The 24235-nt window shown below is 35.3% G+C and overlaps 1 protein-coding gene across 2 annotated transcripts in view; it reads left to right on the top strand.

Annotated features, from left to right (window-relative positions):
- The window catches only part of POLA1 (DNA polymerase alpha 1, catalytic subunit), a 336395-nt gene that overhangs the window by 186314 nt on the left and 125846 nt on the right, over positions 1-24235 (top strand). For both annotated transcript variants that reach the window (XM_074214225.1, XM_074214224.1), the window contains one exon: positions 13521-13637. In XM_074214225.1, coding sequence (XP_074070326.1) covers positions 13521-13637 — 117 coding nt within the window. The remainder of the gene's footprint in view (positions 1-13520; positions 13638-24235) is intronic.

Below are 24235 nucleotides of genomic sequence, written 5' to 3'. Positions count from 1 at the left end.
ATTATCCTTTCAGCTGGTTGATGGCGGAGTCTGATCTTTGCACAAATATGAAGATCAATAAGTTTCAAATATCTTGTATGAAATGACATGCAGTGATACATTTAAAGAGATGTCTTACTTAAAAATCAATTTTAATAACATTTAAAATTCTTGCATTGACCTAGAAGATATTTTCTACTTCTCTGTTTCATTTGATAATTCTGTTAAGTTTTTTTTTTTTATATTAACTTCGTCCCATAGTTAGTCTTTATTTATTTTTTTTGTGCTCTGCTTTTTCATCTCCTACTTTGGCACCTCTCTGAGACTTAATAATCACTCTTTGACATACATGCCAGCATGTTGCTGTATAGAGGATTTAACTTTTAAAGCAAAATTATGTTCCTGTTAAAACTTCCCCTGCAGACTTTAGGAAATTTCTCCCCCAGTTTTGGGTGTAAATGTGGGTCAAAGAGCAATTTGTTTTTTGATATTTCTGGAAATCCCAAATCACAACATGTCACTCTCTAGCAGCAGCTGTAGGCCCATACTGTGCACAGTCTAGAGGAAGACCCATTTATACTAGTAATAATTCTGCCATAAGGAAAACCCAGAATATTTATAAAGGTTACAGTAAGATTAAAAGTGCCTAAAGTGACTTTTTCCTTTCTTCCTCACAGAGAATTAGATCTCATAGTCTGAATGCAAAAGAATCATCTCATTGCTGCAAGTTTCTCCTAGGTGTGGTTTTAAATTTTGGATGTTGTTGCAGATAAAAAATTATTAATGATTTTATTTCATGAAGCATGATTAAGATTCACATAACAAAACTGATTCATTGTATGGCCTCAAAACATGGTAGACTTCAATCTTAGAAAGAACTAAATGATATAGCTGCTCCTGTTCTGAGAAAATCTAAAGGTAATGAGTCTCCTGACCTTTTCATCATGTGGCCAGCTAATCTGGTTGATGTCCCAGAGTTCCTCAGGGCAAAGAATACTGTATCATGAGCAAATAAATAGACCTTTGGAAACCATTGTCTGATCTGTACCTGAACAGGAATGCTTTCTACAGCATACTCAACAAATGGTGATCCATTCTCCTCAAAAAAAATCTTTACTGAGGTGCAATATATCACTTTATGAAAGTAGCTGATTCCACTTCTGAATAGCTTCGTCTGTGAAGAGGTTATCCTAACATCAAGACAAAGTTCTCCAACTTCTCATTGTTCTAGTTCTACTTTCTAGTTCCTAATCAGAAGAATTTTAATCCTTTATCCACTTAATTAACTCTTCAGATACTTGAAGATAGTTGTGATGTTGCTTTGTTTCTTCCATAGTCTAAACATCTTCACTTCTTTTCTCCATTCTTTATATGCCAGGGTCCTAAGACTCTTTAACAACATGACTATGAAATCTTCCTGCTTCTCAGTGTTCTTACTAAAAAGTGACACTCTGTATTGAACATAGTACTTCAGATTTGGGTGTGATCAAGAGATGGAGTCTTGCTCCTGGACATTATAACTTTTACTAGGTTCCCCATAAAAGTCATAGCATGAAAGGAAGAAAGGGCCTCTCATCTTCATTTAATTTCCAGTGAGTGCTGAGAGTTAATGTCTTACTAGTGAGGCAGCTTGATGTAATGGACCCAGAGCTTGCCTTAAAGACAGGAAGTTCTGAGTTCAAGCCCTGCCTCTGACATATGCAGTTTAGGTGACCCTAGGGCATGTAAAGACCCCTTTTTCTGGGCAACCTCTCCAAGAAGAAATCAACATTGTTAGAGGAAGTTTAACTCATTGTGAGTTTGCTGTGCTAATAAAAATCACAGCTCCAGGTCATATTTCTATCTATAACTTTAAACTATTCTTTTTTTTTAAATTTAATTACATGTCTAAGAACCATTTTGGCTGAATTAACATGCTTATTCATAAGAAATTAAGAAAGTGCTTTAAGGTTTACAAAATACATTATTCACAGGAGCCTATTCTATAATAAAAAAAACCTGAGTTCCAGAGACTTTATGTGACTTTGCTTGTGTCATGTACCTAGTAAGAATGTGAGTCAGAATTCTGCTTCTAGGTCTCTGTTTTCTTAGAATACTGATTTTATGTTCAATTAAAATGAATAATTATTATGATCTTTATCTTCCAACTAAGATGGTTCTGTGCTTTATATTCTGAAATAATTAACATTTCTCAAATTTTTATTAACTAGCTGGTTAAAGTTGCCTGAGTTCACTCCATGTTGTTGGCTAAATGAATTTTAATTGCTGGTATTCTGTAATCCTGGGGACTTATTTGGGACTCAGTGTGAAGATGCCTATCATGAAGACTAATCATAACCAATATTAATTGTATATGATGCATAAAGTCCTTTGCTAGATAAAATGATCAGCAGAACATTTTGCCCTCTTGAAAGAGAAATAAGGAAAGATGATATGTGGCAAGTGCCAAATAAGTGATCTAGTGGAAATTTTACAGACAACTTGAGAAAAATATGCTTAAAAAGACCTTACATGGAAAATTGCATTTTTTTAAGTGTCTAGAAGGAAGAGAAGTTCAATGGAGATTACTGTTTAAAGAAGCTTCAGGAAATGGCAAAATAAACTGGACCTTAGTGATGGATGGAATTCCAGACAGGGAACTGAAGTAGGCAAAGACACTTAATTGAAAATACTTTAGTCATATTTGAAAATAGTGAGTAAACTAATAACTAGAGCAGTAGCAGCTAGAGTAGTTGGAAAGTTATTTTGTTCAGAATTATAGAAGGTCTTGAATATGTAATATTGAGGTTGAAAGAGGGCCACATCTAAACCACTAGAAATAAGAAATGCAAATTAAAACAACTCCTAGATTTCACCTCATAGCCATTAGATTGACAAAGATGAGAAAAGGTGAAAATAGTAAGTGTTGGAGGGGCTTTGAGAAGTCAGACATGCTAATGTGCTTTTGGTGGATCTGTGAATTAGTAAAACAAACAATTTGGAATTATATTTTTAAAAATCACTAAGTTGCATAGACCCTATGACCTAATAATATTGCTACTGGGTATATACTACCAAGAAGGTCAAAGAGAGAGCAAAAACATTCAATACATAGAAAAGTATTCATAGCAGCATTTTTGCAATAGCAAAGAGCTAGAAAGTCCCATCAGTTGAGGAATGACTGAAAAAATTGTGGTATGTGCATAAAGTGAAATTTTACTGTGCTATAATAAATAATGAATGTAAAGATTTCAGAGAAACTGAGAAAAACTTATACAAACTGATGCATAGCCAAGTAAGTAGAATCAAGAGAACAATTTACATGATGGACCACAGTAATGTAACAGAAAGCAATATTGAAAACTAAGGACTCTGACCCAATAAGTGACCACAGAAGAATGAGAGTGAAACTTAGTTCCTTGCTCTTAGCAGAAAGGTGATGGATTGTAGATGTGAAGTAAGGCATTTTCAGAGACAGTTAAGTGTTTTTTTTTTTCCTTAACTGCTTATTTGTTAAAGGAAGCATTATGGGAGTAAGAGGAGTAATTGGGAAATGGCAATTGTTTTTTAAAGCATCAATAAAACATTTAAAGAAAAAAGGAACCCTAAACTTGAAGTCAAGTGACAAGATTCAGTTTTCCATTCCACACAATTAATAAATGACTAGTCAAGTAACCTCTTTGATCAAACTAAAGGGGTAATAATTATAATTGTACTTCTTTGCTCATGGGTTATTGAGAGAAGAGTTCCATATGAAAAGTAAATTTTTGTTAAGTCTTTTTCAATTGTACCTGACCCTCTGTAATCCTTTTTGTGATTTTCTTGGCAGAGTTACTGAAGTGGTTTGTCATTTCCTTCTCCATGTCATTTTGTTGATGAGAAACTGAGGCAGACAGTTAAGTGACTTACCCAGAATCACATGTCTAATAAATGTCTGGGCCAGATTTAAATTCACAAAGTCGAGTCTTCCTGACTCCAGACTTTGCACTCTATGTACTGCATTGCCTAGCTGTCAGCATGGGGAAAAAATAAAAAATTCATGAATATATAGTGCTATCATGATGAAATAGTATTCTAGAAACATCAGTCTGGCAATTATGCTCAAGATGGATTGAAGATAGGAGAACTTAAATGAAGGAAAGCATTTAGAATTTTTCATAGTTATTGGGTTTTGTGGCAGTGGGATTGAAAAGACTATGGGGGCTTCATTACTTGATTAGATATGGTATGAGAAGAACAAACCATTTCTTATGATTCAAAACTAAAAAAAAGCATGAAATCAAATTTTTTAGTATATTTACTAGAAATTAACAAATTCTGAAATTTTTCTTATATGGGTTTTAGATCTCTTTGTTTTGAAGTAACCTTTCAACTTAATCACTTCTGGTTTGTAACTTTTGTTCATACCATTTAAATCAGATTGTTTATTTAGATCCTTGGATTGTCCCAGTGTGTCAGCCTTTAGCTACCAGAAGTAAAATTTGCAACGAGGTTTTCTTGGGTCTGACACTAAAAGGTTACTGTGATAGGTTCATCATTGTGTGGAGGTAAGCAGAATTCTTTAAATGCAAGTTCTGGCAGGTCCCATCATACTGAAAAGGTTTTGAGTATGTGCCTGGGGATGGACCATATATCTGTTTCTCTGTTTTATATGTAGTTGTGTCTAAATTTTCAGCAAGGGGTTATGATACTTAAAACATGTGAACAGTCTGATGTTTACTGCCCCTTAATGAAAAATAGAATTGGGATCAGGGATTTCTAAAAGTCTACATTCCATACATGAACAGTTAAACAATACAGTTTATGGCAGAGCTCTGTCCTCTGCCTCTGGAACAGGACTCTGGGGCTCTGACCACATTCAGATCCTGATCCCAGTCTAGGTGCCCCCCATAGAACAGCAGGGTGCCCCCCCCACCTCAGCCCTGTGGCAGAGGGGGGCGCTTTTGGTCATTCACAGACCAAGAGGGAGGACAGAGCCTCACACACTGAGGCCCTTGTGGGAGTGTCCCAAAAGCTCAGGAAGCACCCCAAAACCAGGCCCAGGCTGGGAAAATGAGCAAGCAGAGAAACAAAAGGAAGACTGTTGAGAAATATTTTGCAAATGAGTCCAAGAAGGATCAAAATACTTAGTCTGAAGATGAGGAAGCACAAGCTCCTGCATCTAAGGACTCCAAGAAAAACAGAAATTGGGCTCAGGCTATGACAGAGCTCAAAAAAGACTTTGAAAATCAAATGAGGGAATTGGAAGAAAAACTGGGAAAAGAAAGGAGAGAGATGCAGGAAAAACATGAAAATGAAGTCAGCAGCTTAGTCAAGGAAATCCAAAAAAATGCTGAAGAAAATAGCATGCTAAAAACCAGCTTAGGTCAAATGGATAAAACAGTTCAAAAAGTTATTGAGGAGAAGAATACTTTAAAAAACAAAATTGGCCAGATGGAAAAAGAGATAAGAAAACTCTCTGAGGAGAACAAATCCTTCAGACAAAGAATAGAATTCAGGGAGATTGATGAATTTAACAGAAATCAGGAATCAATACTTCAAAACCAAAAAAAATGAAAAATTAGAAGAAAATGTGAAATATCTCACTGAAAAAACAACTGATATGGAAAACAGACTTAGGAAAGATAATTTAAAAATTATTGGAATACCTGAAAGTCATGATCAGGAAAAGAGCCTTGACTTCATTTTCAAAGAATTACTGCAGGAAAATTGCCCTGATATTCTAGAAGCAGAAGGTAAAATAGAAATGGAGAGAATCCACCAATCCCCCAGAGAAAGAGATCCCAAAAAACCAACCCCTAGGAATATTATAGCCAAGTTTCAGAACTCCCAAGTCAAAGAGAAAATATTACAAGCAGCCAGAAGGACACAATTCAAATACCGTGGAGCTGCAGTCAGGATCACACAGGACTTAGCAGCAACTACATTGGAAGCTCGTAGGGCTTGGAATACAATATACTGGAAGGCAAAAGAGCTTAGAATGCAGCCAAGAATGAACTACCCAGCAAGGCTGAATGACTTCTTCCAGGGGGAAAAAGATGGACTTTCAATGAACCAAGGGAATTTCAAATGTTCCTTTTGGAATGGCCAGAGCTGAACAGGTTTGATCTTCACTTACAGGACTCAGGTGAAGCATGGAGATTGGAGGAGACGGGGGGAAATATGAGGGACTTAATGAGGATGAACTGCGTGTATTCCTGCATAGAAAAATGATACTGATAATACTCATATGAACCTTCTCAGTTAATAGAGCAGGTAGAGGGAGCTTTTATAGTTGAAGCACAGGAGAAAGCTGAATTCGAAGATAAAATATGGTGTAAAAATGGAGTCAATAGAAAAAAAGGGAAATGGAATGGGAGAAAGAAAAAGGAGAGGAGGAATAGTCCAAGATATTTCACATAATAAGATTTTTTTTATTACAATGAGCTGTTGTAATGATATGGAAGGGGGAGGCAAGGGGGAATGAGGGGACCTTTGCTCTCATCAGAGGTGGCTAGGAGAGGAAACAGCATATATACTCAATGGGGGGGGGGGAAGTGGTCAGATATAACACATTTTCTTTTTTATTTCTTGCAAGGGGCTGGGATTGGAAGGCCTGCCCAGGACCATAGGGCCAGGTGGAATCTGGGCCTAAGGGGTGGTATGGGGGCTCAAGGCTTATTGGCCCCAGGACCAGGGATCTGTCTGCTGCGCCACTTAGCGACCCTACAGCAGAGTCAGAGTGAAAGGAGAGAGAAAATATAGTACATGGTAGTGGAGAAATAAGAAAGAAGGGAGTTGCGATCAGCAATGGTAATGTTGGGAAAATATGGAAGTAATTTTTGTGATGGAATTATAAAGAATGTGATCCACCCGTGACAGAGTTGTTGGTGTTGGAACAAAGACTGAAGCACATTTTTTGTTATTATTATTATTTGGGGGAGGGTGCAGGGCAAGTGGGGCTGGGTGGCCTGCCTGGGGCCACATAGCAGGGTGATCTTTGGGTGTCTGGGGCCGGATTCGGACCCAGGTGCTCCTGGCTCAAGGGCAAATGCTCTGTCTGCCACCCAGCCACCCCTACTATTATTACTATTTTATTTTATTTGGGGTCTTTTTTTTTCTTCTTTTTGGCTTTTGCAGGGCAGTGGGGATCCGGTGGCTTGCATGTCACACGGCTGGGTGATTGTTGGGTTTACGAGGCTGGATATATGGGCTCAGGTGCTCGTGGCTCCAGGGCTGGTGCTTCGTCCATTGCGCCACCTCGCCATACCTACAATTATTACTGTTATTTTTTTTATTTTAATTTTTTTCTCTCCCCTTTCCTTTTTTCGCCCAAGCAAGTCTATCTATATTCATGGGGGGGGTATTTTGTTTACTTGTAAACAAGAATATTTTATTAATGTAAAAAAAATTTGTACAAAATGAGAATAAAAAATAAATTAAAAAAAATACAGTTTATGCTTTCATTTTGTTTTTAACTGAATAAAACTTACCAGTTCTTAAATTTTGGACTCTGGAACAGAAGCTTTTACCCTTATGAAAATAATTATGATCTAATTCAGACCAATAAAAATCTTTGCAATAAGTTTAATTCTAAAAATGCTTAGAGAAATTTGAGATCTCTTTTTTTAAAAAGAAGTAGGAAGTGGTAAATTGATAACTTCTCTAGGAATTCTGGGTGGCTAGTTTCTTTTGATCTCTGAGCCTCAGTATTCTTTTTATATGCAATGATGGTATAGCACTATAAAATGTATTGGGTCTTCACCCCTAATTCTTATTCCTTATTATCTTAGTTGGAAGAACTTAATCGCATTATGAGCATAGCAGTAAATTTTTGTCCACAGCAGTTCTAAAAAAACAAAAATTCTACTAATATGTGGATAGATTTATAGTCTACCTTAGAAGACCTTAATTAAGATGGTTATAGAATTAAACTATTCTAAATAGGAGAACATCTATCTAGATACACTAAATTATTTTTAAGCTGCAACTACTGAGAATACTTCAATTTATATTGTGGAATTGAAAGCCATTTGAATTGAGTCATCAGAAAGACACTTTCAGTCTGAATCAAATCACTAAAGTTATTTTAATAAATTTTAATCAATGTTGAGACTAAAGTAGGAGGTGATATTAACTGAAGTTGTATTAAAATAGATACTGTTTTCATTTCTACTATTTTTTATTCATAAAGTGAATAAGGACTACTCTGGTTTTGTGATTTGCCCCCTTGCAGATTACTAAAATATTGAGCATGTTGGTTACAAAATATTGCCACATGCTTTTGCCACATGCTTTTTCCGCAGTAATGTCTTGGTTTAGTTAATTGAGGTTAGTTAAATAAAAGTTAATAGAAATATTGTTGATAAAATTGAATTTGAAAGGCATACATTGAATTTGATTGAAATATATTCTTTTGAAAAGTTTTGTTTAAAGTAAATCAAGACCAGAAGCTTAATTATCAAAGCAAAACAAGAGACATAAAGAGCTAAGGGCTTCTAATATATTTTTTTCAAATATAGTTCCTATTCACACATTTATCTGCATGTTTAATTTCCATGCATAATAGCCCCAGTTATTATTGTCATTTGTAAAGAGAGATTAACAGATAGTAAGTACAAACAAACTCAAATAAATACTGAATAGAGAGGTGACAAAGAAGAAAAGACCTCTTTAATGTTAATTACAACTGGGAGGAAGTCTAGACAAATTGCATTACCTGGGCCCTATGTGAATTGAAGGGACCATTGAAGTATAGTCAGTAACTTTTGTCAGAGATTGAGCTAGTTGTTTGCTTTTAGTACAGGTGATAGAACAACTTAGTCTCTCCCTGGTTGGTAATTCACCATCCTCAGTACTGAAGTTGTAATATATTAGAAGAAATATTCCAACCACAACTGATTATAAGAACAGCTCTTTAAATAAATATTTTTAAAGTTGTATCTTTGCATATGTGTTAACAAATTGTTTTAATTTCCATTTTTGGTTCACATAGCATAAACTGAAAAGAAAGTAGCTTAGGTTGTGTAGTCTAAACAATGATAATGATGACTTTGTTTAGTCCAATACTAATATAGCTCCTTACTTCTGAATTGCTTCTCAGATATCCTGTGCAATAAAAAATATAAAATGTTCCCTGAAGGTATGGAGTTCATCTGGGTCTGTGATTTATTTTGTGCAGGGAATTTCTGGTGTGGGAATTCCCTGATTGAAGTACTGTTGTTTTTATTCTACAGATGAAAAAACTCACTCAAATATTAAGTGACTTAACTTTGTGTTATAAATCTGGTAACTAGAAGAGCTAGATTCTGAACTCCAGGCTCTTTTTATTCTTTTTATTATGCTAATATATTATTGGCTATTCTTTTCAGTAGATTTCAATGATAGATGCAAGAATTCTAAAAGAATGGTGAAATGATAACACATTAATTAATTAATTAATAACATATTCACTTGGTGTTTCTGTTCCACCAATTATTTCATTTTTTTCTTTAATAACACTGTGATGTCCTCAGGAATGGGGCATAGGTAGGATCGAATACATATGACAAGTTTAAGGGAAAAAATTGAGACATCATTTCTGTTTGAGTTGTATTTAAAATATAGTGGCTCCATGGTAGCAACTTTTCAACTGTAGTCAGTCAATAATCATTTGTTTCGTACCTGATATGTGCTAAGCACTGGAGATCCAAAAAGAGACCAAAGATAAACCCTGACCTAAAGAGTTCACAGTCTTTAACTCTATACCCAGCTAGCTCAGAGTATAATGCATTACAGGCAATTGTTAAATATGTATTCAATTGAATTGGGAAACATATCTTTTTAGATATAGACTGATCTGAACTGCATACAGAGTACTCATAGTGATAAAATTTTGGTTTCTCAACATATAGAAGAAAATGAATATTATGTTTGTCTCTGCCTATATGTGTGTGTATATGTACATTTGACTATTTGAATTATAAATGCTAGGGATTCTTTTTTTTTCTAGTTCTTGAATAATTTTTTTAACGATCCATATGCTTCCCCACCCCCATCCTCTCTCTGAACTTTTAGGGCATGGTAATCTTTTACACAGCCTGACACTTGATTTTTTTTCTTTAGTGGTTTTAAGGGGAAACACATTTGTTTAGTTATACATTTAAGTAGATAGAAAATAAATCAAGGTGATTTGGGGAAAAGTCACTTAAACCTGGTGAGTATCCAGAAAGCTCTTGAACCTGAGGAAAGATGGGGAGGCAGTGCCCTCCAGACATTGTTGTTGTTCCCTTGTTCACTTGTATCCAACTCTGTGACCCTATTTTTCTACTTTTCTTGGCAAAGATATTTGAGTAGTTTGCCATTTCTTTTGTCAGCACATTTTATAAATGAAGAAACTGACACTTAAGACCCACAGCTTTTAAGTGTCAGAGACCAGATTTGAACTCAGAAAAATGAGATCTTCCTGACTGTAGGCCCAACTCTATCCACTATACCACCTATCTATTCCAGAGGAACCTGTGCAAAGAAACAGAAACAGGAAGTGGGATGTCACATATGAGGGAAAGCATGGGACTGTTCTGACAAATGTGCAGTGTGCATGAAAGGATTAATGTACAGTAAGTCTGGAGAGAAAGTCAGACCAGATAGTAAAGAAATCTATATGTCAGAGGAGTTTATATTAATTGATCCTATGGCAATAGAGAATGATTACATTGTGAGCAGGGTAATGGCATTGTCAGACATGTATTTTGGGGATATCAGTTTGACAGCTGTGTGAAAAATGAACTAAGGAAGAAGAGAGAAGAAGCAAAGAGACTAATTATGCAACCTAAATACATCTGAACACTTTTCATGTTTTCTAGTTCTTCTGCCATATCAATCACCTTTTTCTGGACACGTGGCATCCTGTCTCATCTACCTTAAAATGTGGTGCTTAGAAACAAATGTAGTACTTGAAATGTGACTTTCTTAATACAACACTGAAAATGTTGTATGTGATTCATAGTTGTATGGGATTGCCACAGTTTGTGTTAGTGGTGTAAGATTCAAGAATAATTGTCTTGTGGACCTCACATTGACTTAGAAAACTTCATTTTAGCCTTGTTTTTTATTTGCTTTGTTAAATATTTTTCAGTTACATTTGTTAGTTACATTTTAATCAGGTTCTTATTGCACTCATAACTGTGAGCCGCTTGTTTGACACTTATTGTCTATATGACAAGGACCTGTATTAACTTGGTAACTGGTAGTGGAAAATAAGGTTCGGTTAGAACTATCCTGGAGATGGAAACAACTGATAGGACATGATGGTGAGAGGGTAACAGAATCTGAGGATTGTGATGCCTCTGACATAAACAGTAAGTCAGGAAGGTAGTAGTTTGGGGTGAGACAAAATCTGTTTTAGACTAAAGAAACTCCGTTTGGAAATGCAGGTGGTATTATGGGTCTAAAGTCCAGGATAAGGGTTACTTCTATGATCTAAGAGTCATGTGTTTAGAAATGACAGTTCATCAGATCAGTGTAGGTCATTCTACTTCAGGTGGCTCTAATTGTTCAAAAGATTTTCCTTATCTCAAACTTAATGCTAACTCTTCTCCAGAGTGGTTGCTCCTACATCTGTCTTCTTGACTGAGAAATGCAAGTCTAATGTCTTTCCTACCTCACAACCTTTGAAATGCTTGAAGGAGATTATATATGGTGTCTCCTGTAAGTCTTTTGTTTCAGGACTGATCATCCCTAGTTCTTTTATCCTATTACTGTTGCATGTTTTCTCACCTTTTTTCCGGACACATGGCAACCTGGTCTTATCTACCTTAAAATGTCATTCTTAGAAATAAACATAATGGGGGGGGGGCAGCTAGGTGGCATAGTGGATAGAGCACTGGCCCTGGAGTCAGGAGTACCGGAGTTCAAATCCGGCCTCAGACACTTAATAATGACCTAGCTGTGTGGCCTTGGGCAAGTCACTTAACCCCATTTGCCTTGCAAAAACCTAAAAAAAAAAAGAAAAGAAAGAAATAAACATAATACAAAATGTTACTTTCTTAGAGTAGTACTGGACTCTGTATGTGATTCATTTGCTGAATTCTTATAAACAAAATTATCAGAAGTATGTTGTGACATAATTTCAACAATAAAATGTGTTATATGAAGCACATTATTCATTTTATTAACTGAGAATGTTTATAACAATTATTAGTAGGCAGAAGGCTTTAGAGTAGGCTTACAGTGAATGATGAACAACATTGGATAAAGCAGGAAGAAGTAACAATACTTTACCCTCATTTAGTATGTCTCTAAGAGCAAGAAGCATTCTATTCTAAAAGAATATCAGATTGTGTGCAGTTGAATAGAAAGTTACCCCCTCCCGATTAGTGTTTCTCCCCTCTGGCTGAAGAGGTCTTGCTTCCCAATCAGACAGGGCAAATGATCAGTGCGAGAGGGAGTATCCAGTAGTAGAGATTGAGAATGATTGCCTGTTCCAGACCAAAGGAAGTCAATCTGAAATTCTCTATGTTTCTCTGTTTGCCCTTCCTTTTTTTTTTCTTCTTTTCCTTAGTTTGCAGGTTAAAAGACAAAAGAAAAACTTCCAAATTTAAATTCATATCCAGAAAATGCAAGATTTTATGACTGAGATCTTAAAAGAAGAGGGAACAGCTACATATCTGTCCTCCCACTTCACAAACAAAGGGAAGAAGCCAAATAGAATCATTCCTAAAAACGAGTGGCAGATCAAAATGCCTTACAAAATTAAGAAGTGCATTTGTGTGTGAATGTGTGTGTACGCATACATGCTCATATATACACATACGTGCACACTTTAGGAGAATGAGGATAACAGTTCTAAATTAGGGAAGAGCCACAAATTATTATTTTTTTGTTTGTATTTATCACAGTTAATTTTTTCATGTTATTAATTTTCTTTGTAGAAATGTTGACTTTTGACAGTATTTTAAATTTTAGGTCACCTAGTTTCTTCAGTAGCTCTGGAGTATTTTAGCATCTTTGAAAGACTTCTATTTATTCAATTTGTATATAACACCTTTTTTTGTGAAAAGATACATATAAAATCTTGAATGTGCAGTATTTAATATTAGGACAATTGAAAGGGAAGCAAGTAAAGCATTTGTGAAGAATGAGACTTGGTAAGGAAGGGAAGGTGGTACTTCTTTTAAGCCATACTAATTTAAATGGAAAACTCATATAAGTTCTGGGGTCACTGAGGTTAATATATTTCCAGAGTCATTAATTAGTTTTAAACAGTTTAAACAAAAGGGAATTAGAAGGCAACTAAATAACTTCTTTAGTTCCCCATTACTAAATGTCCTACTAGAATTATCAATTTGCATGCATATGATGATCTTAATTTTAGGGTATGCTTTTATTTAAAAGAAACAAAATGTTGGTAAGCTAATGTGTGAACTTGCTTAATTAAATGAATAGGAAATTGAAGCATACAAATTTTGTTTTTAGTGAAATTGAATGTTATTTTTGATGACCATTTCAGGTTACTTGAACAAGTTTGACGCAAAATAAATTCAACTTCACAATAAATGTTACTTCATTTGTTCTTAAAACAGATTTTTATATTTTCTTTCCAGGGTTGGTTGATATGTGAGGAGCCAGCATGTCAAACTAGAACTCGTCGACTTCCCCTTCAGTTCTCCCGCAATGGACCTCTCTGTCAGACATGCATGAAAGCTACCCTCAGACGAGAGGTAGGTTTATAAATTACTAGATTGCATGTAGATAGACAATGTGATTTTATGTAACAGGTGAGATGACTATGTAGAACATGTTGAAAACTCTAGAATGTTATGTGCCTTTCCAAGCTCATTTGGTTGAGCAGAGAATTGTAGAGAAAGAGTGTGTGTTTACCTATAGGTCATTGCTTCATTTTTCCAACTAGAGGAGTTGCTGACATTTCTGCCACCTCACAAGGCCATCACTCACGATCAGGCCTTATCACCTCTCTCCTAGGCTATTGCAATAGTAGCCTCCTCGTTGATATTCCTGCCTTTAATTTCTTCTTTCTTCAGTTCATCCTTCACAAGGCTACCAAAGTGATATTCCTTAAGAAAGATTTAGGAGGAAACTCTGGTAATTGCCCTGTGTCTCAAAGAAAATAAAAATTTCATGTTTGCTTTTAAAACCCTTAGAATCTAGCTTCAACCTGCCTTTCTAAGCTTATTTTACATATTTCCTTTTACACACTCCCAACTGGCATGCTTGTTGTTCTACCTTGTATAGGAGATTCCTTCTCCTGTCATTGTCATTGCATCCCTGGAAATTATGTTCGTCTTAAGCTCTGCCTCCTTGAATTAATCCTAGATGCCTTCAGAACCCAGCTCAAAATCCATATCCTATGCTGATCTTTCCTTGATTCTCTTGTCTCTAGACCCACCAGCTACTATCTTCCCCTAAAAAGTACTTTGTATATGTTTTGTAATGAATGATAAGTTCAAGTTGGTTTCCCCAAAAAACAATATAACTTCTCTGAGGATAGTGATGGTCTTTGTATTCTCAGCACCTTAGTTCAATCCTTGACCCTTGTTAAATCATTGAATTGATACTTGTTGAATTTATTTATCATTATCATGCAAACATATGTCTTCCTGAACTGTGGGAAGAGGAAACTAATTTCAGTGGTAATAGTCTAATACCAAGCAGAATTGCTTTAGAAACTACCTAGCTGTACCTAAAAGTAACTTACATTTTGTTGAAAATCATGACTTTTAGTTAATATTTGAAATCTCGAATGCACAATCATTTAATTCTCCCCTGTGTAGAGTTTTATGATGATTTTTCCATTGGCTCATAAAGCTATCAAGTACAGTCTCTTCATTTTTGCATGAGAAAACTGAGACCCAGGGCCATGAAATGATATAGCCAGTCATAGAGCATCTAAGGCAAGATCTAATTCCAGATCTTATTCTCCATCCACTGTGCCTCTTAGCTTCACTCTCCAGATTGTTGATGACTCCATTATTTGCTGTTCATTTCAGCAGAAAAAGTGTGATGTCTCAAAGGACACTGACAATGTCCTTATAAACAAATCTAAGTGGTAGGAGGCCTAAGTAAAATCCTTTCACTGATTTTGACCCCAATGTAATTGTCCAGTTTTGTTCTTTTTTAATCGATCACCCAGGAAGAAATAAAATAAAATAAAAGAAGATTTTTATCTTCCCCATTTCTTGAAACATTCTCACATGCCAGGCATACTCAAAATTTGGTCAACTAAGAGGACTTCTGAATCTGTTCCTTGCTACTGGATTAATTGTTACCATGATCCAGCTTTGTATACTTTGCTCATAATGATCCAGAGCTATCAGTGAATACAAGATGGCATTCCTCAAGAGCTCAAATCCTCAGTCAGTGATTTTTGGGTATATTGGAGAAGACAGAATATTGGGGCTAGAGCTGGTGGTCTGAGCTCCCACAAAATTAAGAATGACACTAATACTTAAATACAAACCTCCTATGTCCTTCCCAATTGTTGAAGAAATTATCTTGCTTCACTAAATTCATAATCAATCTGCAACTCTTGCTGGAAGGTAATGCTGTGACTCTACAGCATTTGTTCAGTAGCCACTAGTGCCCCAAAGTAGACAAGTCCATGTTTTTCAAAACTAACTAGTGTCCATTTTGGAAAACTTATGACACCAGAAACATAATGTAGTTCCTTCTTGGTATTTGTGGGCAGAGTCTTCCAAAAAACCTGTGCTCCACAGGATCCTGAGGACCCACTGGAAATGACCACTTGACAACCCACTTTAGGTCTTCAAGGGCTCTATATCTTGTTTTAGACTCCACTTGAAAGAAGCAGACTTTGAAGTAACTCTATAAATGGAGTCAACAAAATACACATTTTGGGAATTTGGATCTTTTTGAATCCAAGGAGTCAATCAGATAAGACTCTGAGCTTTTGAAAGTATCATTAGCTTATTCCAACTTATTTTGGAATAAGCTGCATTCTCCCTGTCCAGTGTTTCCTCCAAAATCTTACTGAGCATGCTGGATCTTGAATTTCATTAGGGTTGATCCCTACCCCTCTTCTCTTATTTGAGCTACCATCTAATCTAGGACTTCTGCTACTGTGGTCATTCACCCCAGTAAATATTTTATCATCTTCATAATTGGTGGATATCAGGAACTGAGACTTTTTTGAGATTTCTACTCACTAAATTATGGCAGCATGAAGGAGAATTTCAAGTATCCCAGTAGAAGGATAATTGATTCTGGGGCGGCTAGGTGGCACAGTGGATAGAGCACTAGCCCTGGAGTCAGTACCTGGGTTCAGATCCGACCTCAGATACTTAATAATTACCTAGCTGTATGGCTTTGGGCAAGCCACTTAACCCCATTTGCCTTGCAAAAACTTTAAAAAAAAAGCAAATTGATTTTATTTAGTCTTTATTACAGGAATAGAGAAGAAAAATCACTGATGAACTTAATAAACCCATACCACTCACAAAAGCTTGGGCTAATGGGTTTACCAATATATATAGTAATTCATATAACTTTGTTTAGATAACAGGCTGTCTACAGTTACCTTTTTCTTCACTAGGTTTATTATAAAGTGAATTTGTATAAAGTAGTACAAATGAGAACCTGGGACCTGATATTAGTTCCAAAAGATGGTTCAGCCAACTCTAGCAGTACATAATTCTTCTGATTTGCCAACACAACTGAAACCTAAATTAAATCTCTTTTCAGGGCAGCAAGGTGGTGCAGTGGATAGAGCACTGGCCCTGGAGTCAGGAGTGCCTGAGTTCAAATGCCGCCTCAGACATTTAATAATTATCTAGCTGTGTGGCCTTAGGCAAGCCACTTAACCTTAAAAACCTTAAAAAAAAACCCTTAAAAACCTCCAAAAACCTTTAAGAAAAGGCTCTTTTCACATCCCTTTGAGTAAAGATATTCCCCCTAAATCTCTGATGGAAACTGAAGTACCTCTGTTTACTGGTGGAGAATTCTCTGGTATACTAGTAACTTTATGACTGCTGTCTAGCAGCTCCTTATATTTGATGACCTCCCCTTTTCTATTTCAGAGTGGCTCAAACATATGACCTCAGTCTTTCAATTAAAACAGTCAGAGCTCCTAGAGAATATTGGCTTTCTTCATATAAAGGATTTATCCCAACAGTTTTTCAAATCTGTATACATAAATATGTGTGGTTCAGTCATCCAGTGGGGTAGTGGCTTTTAGTGATAGGATATCCTCAGTTTGGACCACACAGAAGGACTTTTTGTTGACTCCAGCCTAGATTTCTTAACATAATTTTACTTATGTCCACTTGGGCCAAAGTTTCTTAGAAGAAAATATTTTCACCTTCAAACCACGTATTGTGATCATGATGCCTTACTGCTGATTTGGATGATTATTTCTATATGTTTGAACAGAGACTGAGAATGCCTCAATTACCCCATCAATATAGTTTACAATTCTTAGTTCAATTAAATTGAAATGCTATCTTCTTCAACCTCTGCACTCATTTCAGCAGTTGATAATACTGGATCAGAAAAGCAGCACTTTGTCCTGAATTATAATGGAAGTTCTAAAACCTCTTGCTCAGTTCCCCATTGACTGGGCCTTATATACCTAGGATGGCTGAGTGGCTAAAATTCATTCCCACTCCTTGAAAAGGGCCAGCTCAATAAAATAGGGGTTCTTCTACCACAACTATTTATAGGTTAGTCCTAGCAACATTTCTTTTAACCTAAATAGGATTTCATGGTAAATGAGTAAGTTTTTGACTCATTAGCTATAAAAGCAAATTAAGTTTATATCAAGGAACAGGCTGGTCATGTCAGAAATCATAGCAATAAAGTCTGTGATTCATCAGTTCTGTGGCAAGACAGGAAGAGTTGACTCAAGAATAAACAGTACTGTGGAATTTCCATCTATAATTCTCAAAGATAAATAAATAATTTGAGTACCCCTTATTAAAAAGATAAATAGCCTTTGAGGTTTAAGCCCCTCTTCCTGATGAGAATAGGAAAATAAAGAACTCATATAAGTCAAGACACTTTACCTGATGATAACCTCGGGGTACATGGAACTTTTAGTAATAGTATTTAACATAACTCCTCCTTCCCTGTCATATGTTCATTTCATTGTGCCTCTAAGGACAGTGCCACAAACCTCTTATTTCCCTAAAGAACTCTCTTTTTGCCAGGAAAGAAGAGGGTGTTGATGTGCTATCATAGTCATGACTAATAAACAGACACTCACTGAACATGAATCTTGTAGCTATTGTCTTTAAGCTACATACAAGTCAGAAAGAGAGGTGCAAACAAAATGTGATGTGAATTCTTGAGAAGAAAAGGTTATGTTTGTCTAAGATAAAAGAAAGCTTCCTAAAGCAGATCTGATTTGAGCTGGACCTTTAAAATAGTTGAGATTCTAACAGAAGGAATTTGCCAACAAAGCCATTCTAAGTAGAGAAAGTGGTATGAATTGAATAGTATAAACTTCCCCAAGAACTTTCTCCTTTAATACCTGAGAGGGTCTAACACTCAATCTACCATCTATTTTTCCATGGTGGAAATGGGATTGTGGGGTATAGAATGAGAAGCATTTGAAATGCCTGCTGTGTGCTGGTACCATTTGTACTGCTTCATCAATATTTCATTTGCTCATTACATCCTTGTCAGGTAGATGTTATTACTATCCTACCATTCAGGAAACGGAGGTAGACAAAAGTTCTGTGTCCTGTCCAAGGTCATACATCTCAAATGTGTGTGAGGTTGGATTTGAAATGAGGTCTTCGTGGTCTCCAATTCCAGTGTCCCAACTTTGGTGCATTTGCTGGATCTTAACATGCTTTTTAAATAAGTGATGTCTATTCTGTATCTAATTGGTTATATTCTTGCACTTTTCTAATGTGGAAAGGAATATTATACTGAGACAACTAATAGGGTAGATATGCCAGACTTCAAGGCAATTTAAAGCTGGTTTAAATTTACCTCTGTACTTAGACTGGGCAAATATCTTTTTTCTCTCTGCCTTTGGTGTCTTTACCTTAGAAATGAGGAGGGTGGACTCAATGACCTGTGACCTTTTTTACTCTGAAGCAGTTGGCCAAGTCATAAAGCTTGTAGATCAAAAAAATGTGTGTGGATGTGGGGCACAATTTCCAAAATTCCATTTGAGCAATGGTAATATTGTTGAAATAAATGGAGAGTCTCCTTAAAGTAATGGAATTTGGATATAGGATGCATGTGTGTGTGTGTGTGTGTGTGTGTGTGTGTAATTTCCTCATGAAACTGAATAGGAATTCAGTACAGTAATAATAGTTTGTGCTTGGCATAGTGCCTTAGACATAGTGGTTACTTAATAAATGTTTATTAATCAGTGGGTTAATTGTTACGATATGGAACAAAAAAACTACCATATTTGTGTGCAATGATTTTTGTGGGACCTTCAAATGACCTAATGTGATGGATAGTGCAGACATTTCTGTTCTTATTTTTTTTTTTAGAAAATTACAATTAATTGGCTTGTCCAATAACATAACTAGTAAATAATGAAGTAACTACAGAACTCACCACTCCCAGTCTGGCTTGGTAATTTTTCTACCATACCAAGGCACCGTGTTCCATACTAAAATAATATATATTTATATTATATTTGCAGTGTGTGCATATTCAGATTTAGCCTCAAAGAGTAACTTGGGCAATATACTGATCTAGTTTCTCCATTGTTCCATTGTGTTGACCTTAATAAAGCACTCATGGTTTATAGGATAGAACTAGCATTTTTTTGACTGGTGTGTGTGTGTGTGTGTGTGTGTCTGTCTCTGTCTGTGTCTGTGTCTGTGTCTGTGTCCCAAGTAGCCTAAACATGGTGGGGAAAAAAATCACTGAAAATTCATGACATCTTAAATGATGAATTAGAGAATTTTTGCAGTTGTAATTATTCTTGGTGAACATCACTTGACTTACTAACTAACTAGGGCCACAACTGCAACATAAAAGTGTATTTCAGTGTGGGGGGAATCAGACATATAATACTGGAATCACTGAGGAAGTACCCTAATATTGATATGAAGACCCACCCTTATTCAAAGTTCTAACCACTCCTTTTCCAGACAGTTGCAGTATTCTCCTTGCTTCAAGACTCTCCTCACCCCAAACTGTTTTATCATAGAGCTGCCAAACTGATATTCCTAATGCAACTCTGATCTTGTTGCTTCTCCACTTAAGAAGGTTCCCATGTTTGAAATGTAAAACTCTTTGGAGTCTGCAACCTAACTTTTCAGCTTTGCACCTAATGCACACTAAACTCTCTTTGAATTGTCCTGCTTGCTATCATTCCCAGTATACTTTTCTGCATGCTATCTTCCATACCTAGAATGCTCATTCTCCTCATTTTCACCTCTTTGGAATCCCTTAAAAATTCAATTTGTGTGTTCCTTCTTTAATGAGGTCTTTCTTGATGTTGTAAGTTTCCCTCTCCGTTATGTATACTTATTTTATATGCATCCTATAACTACTCACCTGTGAACATTTGGCATATCTTTAGTAGAATGTAACTTCCTTGCATGCAAGGATTACATTAATTTTTTTTCATAATACAAAAATCTTTATTGTTTATTTTAGTTAATTATGCCACAGATTCCTAAGGGATTGTCTTAAGATACTCCTTTCCATTGTATCTAAATGAAGTGTGCTTCTCTGATTGGAGTAGGCTTGATGTTTTTTCCTTGTTTTCCTTTTTCTTGTGATAATTTTTGTTCACATACTTTTAAGAAACTGTTTCTTAGAAAAACTCAATATGCACATTAATTCTTGACTAGAGCCTTGCCCAAATACCCATAATATATTGTAGACTCTCCTAGTCTTGTCATGGTAATGCTATTCGTACACATACTGTTGATATCCACAATGACCCCTTTCTTATAAATTTCCATATGTGTATCCAAAGGGACAACATCATGTTTGCAAAAAAATCTAGAAACATACAGTATGTCCCTCTATTCTTTTCTTTTTTATTAGTCATTTTGGCAAATCCCTGGAAGGGGACAGCTTGGCAAAAAAATTGCCCAACTTTTTCATTTGTGTCTGATGCATGGTATATATATTTAATAAGTACTTGTTGATTGATTGATATGTTAAATGTAGCAACTTCAAAAATTTACTGAGATGAAGTCATTTGCAAATAAATGAAAGTGTTTCTACCATTCATTTGAAAAAGTCTAAACCCATACTTGTTGTATGATGTTTTAATGTTTTTACCACTTATGGGGTTTGTGGTTTTGATCCATGATAGATTCGAATAAAAGGAATAATGAATAATAGAATTCATCAGCACATATTTTCTCTGAGAAATAGCCACAGAATTTCTGAATTTATAAAATATTCTAGAAAATATTAAAGGCAAGCCAGTTTCACTCATACTGTAACAGAATACCTTCTACAGTATTATTTGGTAGTGCCTTCCACTTTGGGAATCTCTAATAATCTCTAATAATTAAGAAGTTTTTCATTATATATTCCAGAATCTGCCTTTCTATTTCTACCCATTCTTTCTGACCCCTGAAGCCAAATAGTATCAAACAAAACCTTCTTCTTCATGAAAACTGAAAGCAGTTGTCATTAATTCTACTGCCATATCTCTTAGATTCATCTCCTTTACTTGCTATCATTGTCCTGTAATCAGGCAGTTTATTTTTTTTTAATCTAAGAGTAGAATTTCACAATAATTCCTGTTAAATGTCTTCCTGTTAGATTCACCCAATATTATCTATATTTTCTACTTTTTATGTCATTTGAAGATTTAATAAACAGCCCTCCTATGTCTTCCTTTAAGTCATTGGTAAAAATATTGAATAGCCAAAGGTCACAGACAGATCGTAGAACATTCATTTAAAATCAATTCAGCCCTCCAACCTGTCCAGTGAATAACATTTTTGTCTAGTCATTAAGCCTGTTACAATATTCCATCACTCTTTCCTATTTTTTCATCTCCTTCTTTACCAAGAGCATGATTTATTTTGTGCCATAATTGTTCTCTTCCTTCCCACCACATTGGGATTTTGATATGTATATATTCTAATTGAAGAGTACAGAAAGATTACTAAACTCTAGTAGTGATTAACTATACTCATACTGTAACTCATGTGCAACTCCTTTTCTCTGTGAATCATTACAGAATTTCTTATTATTATTGTGTATAAAATGCCATTAAGGGTTATGTCTTTAATTTCAGATTGAATAAATTTCTAAATTTAGTGTTTCAGATTTTTAAAAGTCTGTAATAATGGTATTATTTCCATGTAAAAGAGGTAGTACTTCAGTGTTCTTGATATTGACCAAAGAGAATATTACTCCTCAATAATTAGATTAGTCCTTGTTCTTAGAAACCACAAGTTCCAAGACTATGTAATTATTCTTTTAATGTTGCTGTCAAGATTGGGCTATCTCTGGCCATTTTAAACATTTTTTATGAAATTTTTTTCATAATGTTTATCTGACAGTTTATTATGATTTTCTGACCTCACACAAGGGTCCTCTCCAGAGGTTCTTGGAAAATCCAAGGAATGATACAGCACTGCTTAAAAAAGACTGGTGAGGTGTTCTTAGTATAATGCCTCTCAATTCAATAAAAGTTAAAACTTCACTGGATGCTTCAATCATACAATTAATTAATTGTTATATGGACTCAGGATCTAAAATTAGAAGTGAACCAAATGAAAACTAAGTAAAATGAAAATTAAGCAATAAAATTTATAGGAAGTTTACTACATTTTACTGCCTTTTCTCATGTCCCAACAAAAAAGAAGATCATAAAATAATGATTGGATAAGAGGAGCCATGATAGTGTCACAGAATCTTGATGATTCTAATCTAAGCTGCTTCTGTTGGAGTGGAATAGTAAAAGGAGAAAAAAAAATATTGGGAAAAGATTGGAATACGCATTCAAGGAAAGAATTATGGCAGATGAAATGTTTTAGAAGTATAATAAAATGAATTAGGGATAGAACATGATGTTTCTCCAGGTAGGTTGTGAAAAAAGGTGTTGGCCCAAAGTATTGCAGAAGAAAAAACTAGTTAATATGAATCAGATAGGAAAGGATCTTAAAGCCCATGATATTTTCATTTAGAATGGAAAAGGAGTGTGAATCCCTTGAAGAATTCTGAGTAGAGGGAATGAAATAAGTAGAGATGATTTTTTTTAAAGATTTAGATCTTTCTTTGAAAAGTTCTTTATTCCTCTGAGAAATTGTAAGTTACCTTCTTGTTCTGTGTCTGTCAGTAAGAAATGCTGTAAATTCCCATCAAATACAAAACTTCTAGTTTTTAATTGTATGTGGTGTTGACCTAAAGAAATAATAATCAGTCCTTTATTACTTAATATTGCTAACAGTGATTGAGGAGAGTGGTGATACGAAATTGACCTCAGCCATCATGTCCATCAGGAACAATTCCATCCCTTCTTGCCCTCTGAGGGAAAGATATTCTTTAACAGTTCGGAAATAATTCATATATATTTTCTGGATCATGGTCGCCATTTTTCCCATCACTAAAGTTGGGATTATTGAAATTAAATAGTTTCCATAATTCAGATTCCAGACAAGGTCCCAACTCTGTTGAATTCCTAAATGAACATTTTTTTCCATCTTGGCTATTTGTGATAAAAGACAAGATTTTACATTCCCTGTTTGCCCTATAAAACAGTGAAAACTTTTAGAGTTGTTGCCAAAGTGTATCTATTTTTTAAAAATTAAAAGGAAATGACTTTCCTTTTTATAGAATAGATTGGAAAGACATGAAGAAGCCTCTTATAGTCATCTGGTTCAGATCTTTCCTATTTTAGTAATCTGTGACAGGTCTTTTAAGCCTTCAACAACCAAAGCTCTGATTACTGGGAGGATTAGAAAAAGACCCAGAAAATATTATGAAAAGACTATTGGTTGAACTTAGAATTCTTGGTTGACTGCAATATATGGAGTCCAGGAAGAAAAAGAACTTAATGATTATTCCAGAGTCATGAACTTTTAGGATGAAACAGTGAGGTATCAGTTAAGGTAATGTGTATAATATAATAGGCATTGGACTGAGAGATTTTGCTTCTCTTTAAAGATAGCTGAATGACCTCCCCAGCAATTCTGTAATCTCTTTTCTCATCTGTAAAAGAAGAAGCAAGTTGGACCATCTGAAGCCTTTACCAGTTCTGAGCTTTACTGTTCAAATGATTCTAAGCAACTTGGGGGAAAAAGAGAAAAATGTATATATATTTTAAAAATTAGCCTGAGTTTGCAGCAGATTTTTTTTTTTTTTTAGAACTCCTTGAAGGGACTTATAGATATAT

Source organism: Macrotis lagotis, chromosome 1, assembly GCF_037893015.1.
Source record: "Macrotis lagotis isolate mMagLag1 chromosome 1, bilby.v1.9.chrom.fasta, whole genome shotgun sequence".
Classification (NCBI taxonomy): domain Eukaryota; kingdom Metazoa; phylum Chordata; class Mammalia; order Peramelemorphia; family Peramelidae; genus Macrotis; species Macrotis lagotis.
Note: the sequence above shows the minus strand (reverse complement) of the source record. Positions and strands in the feature narration are given on the sequence as shown.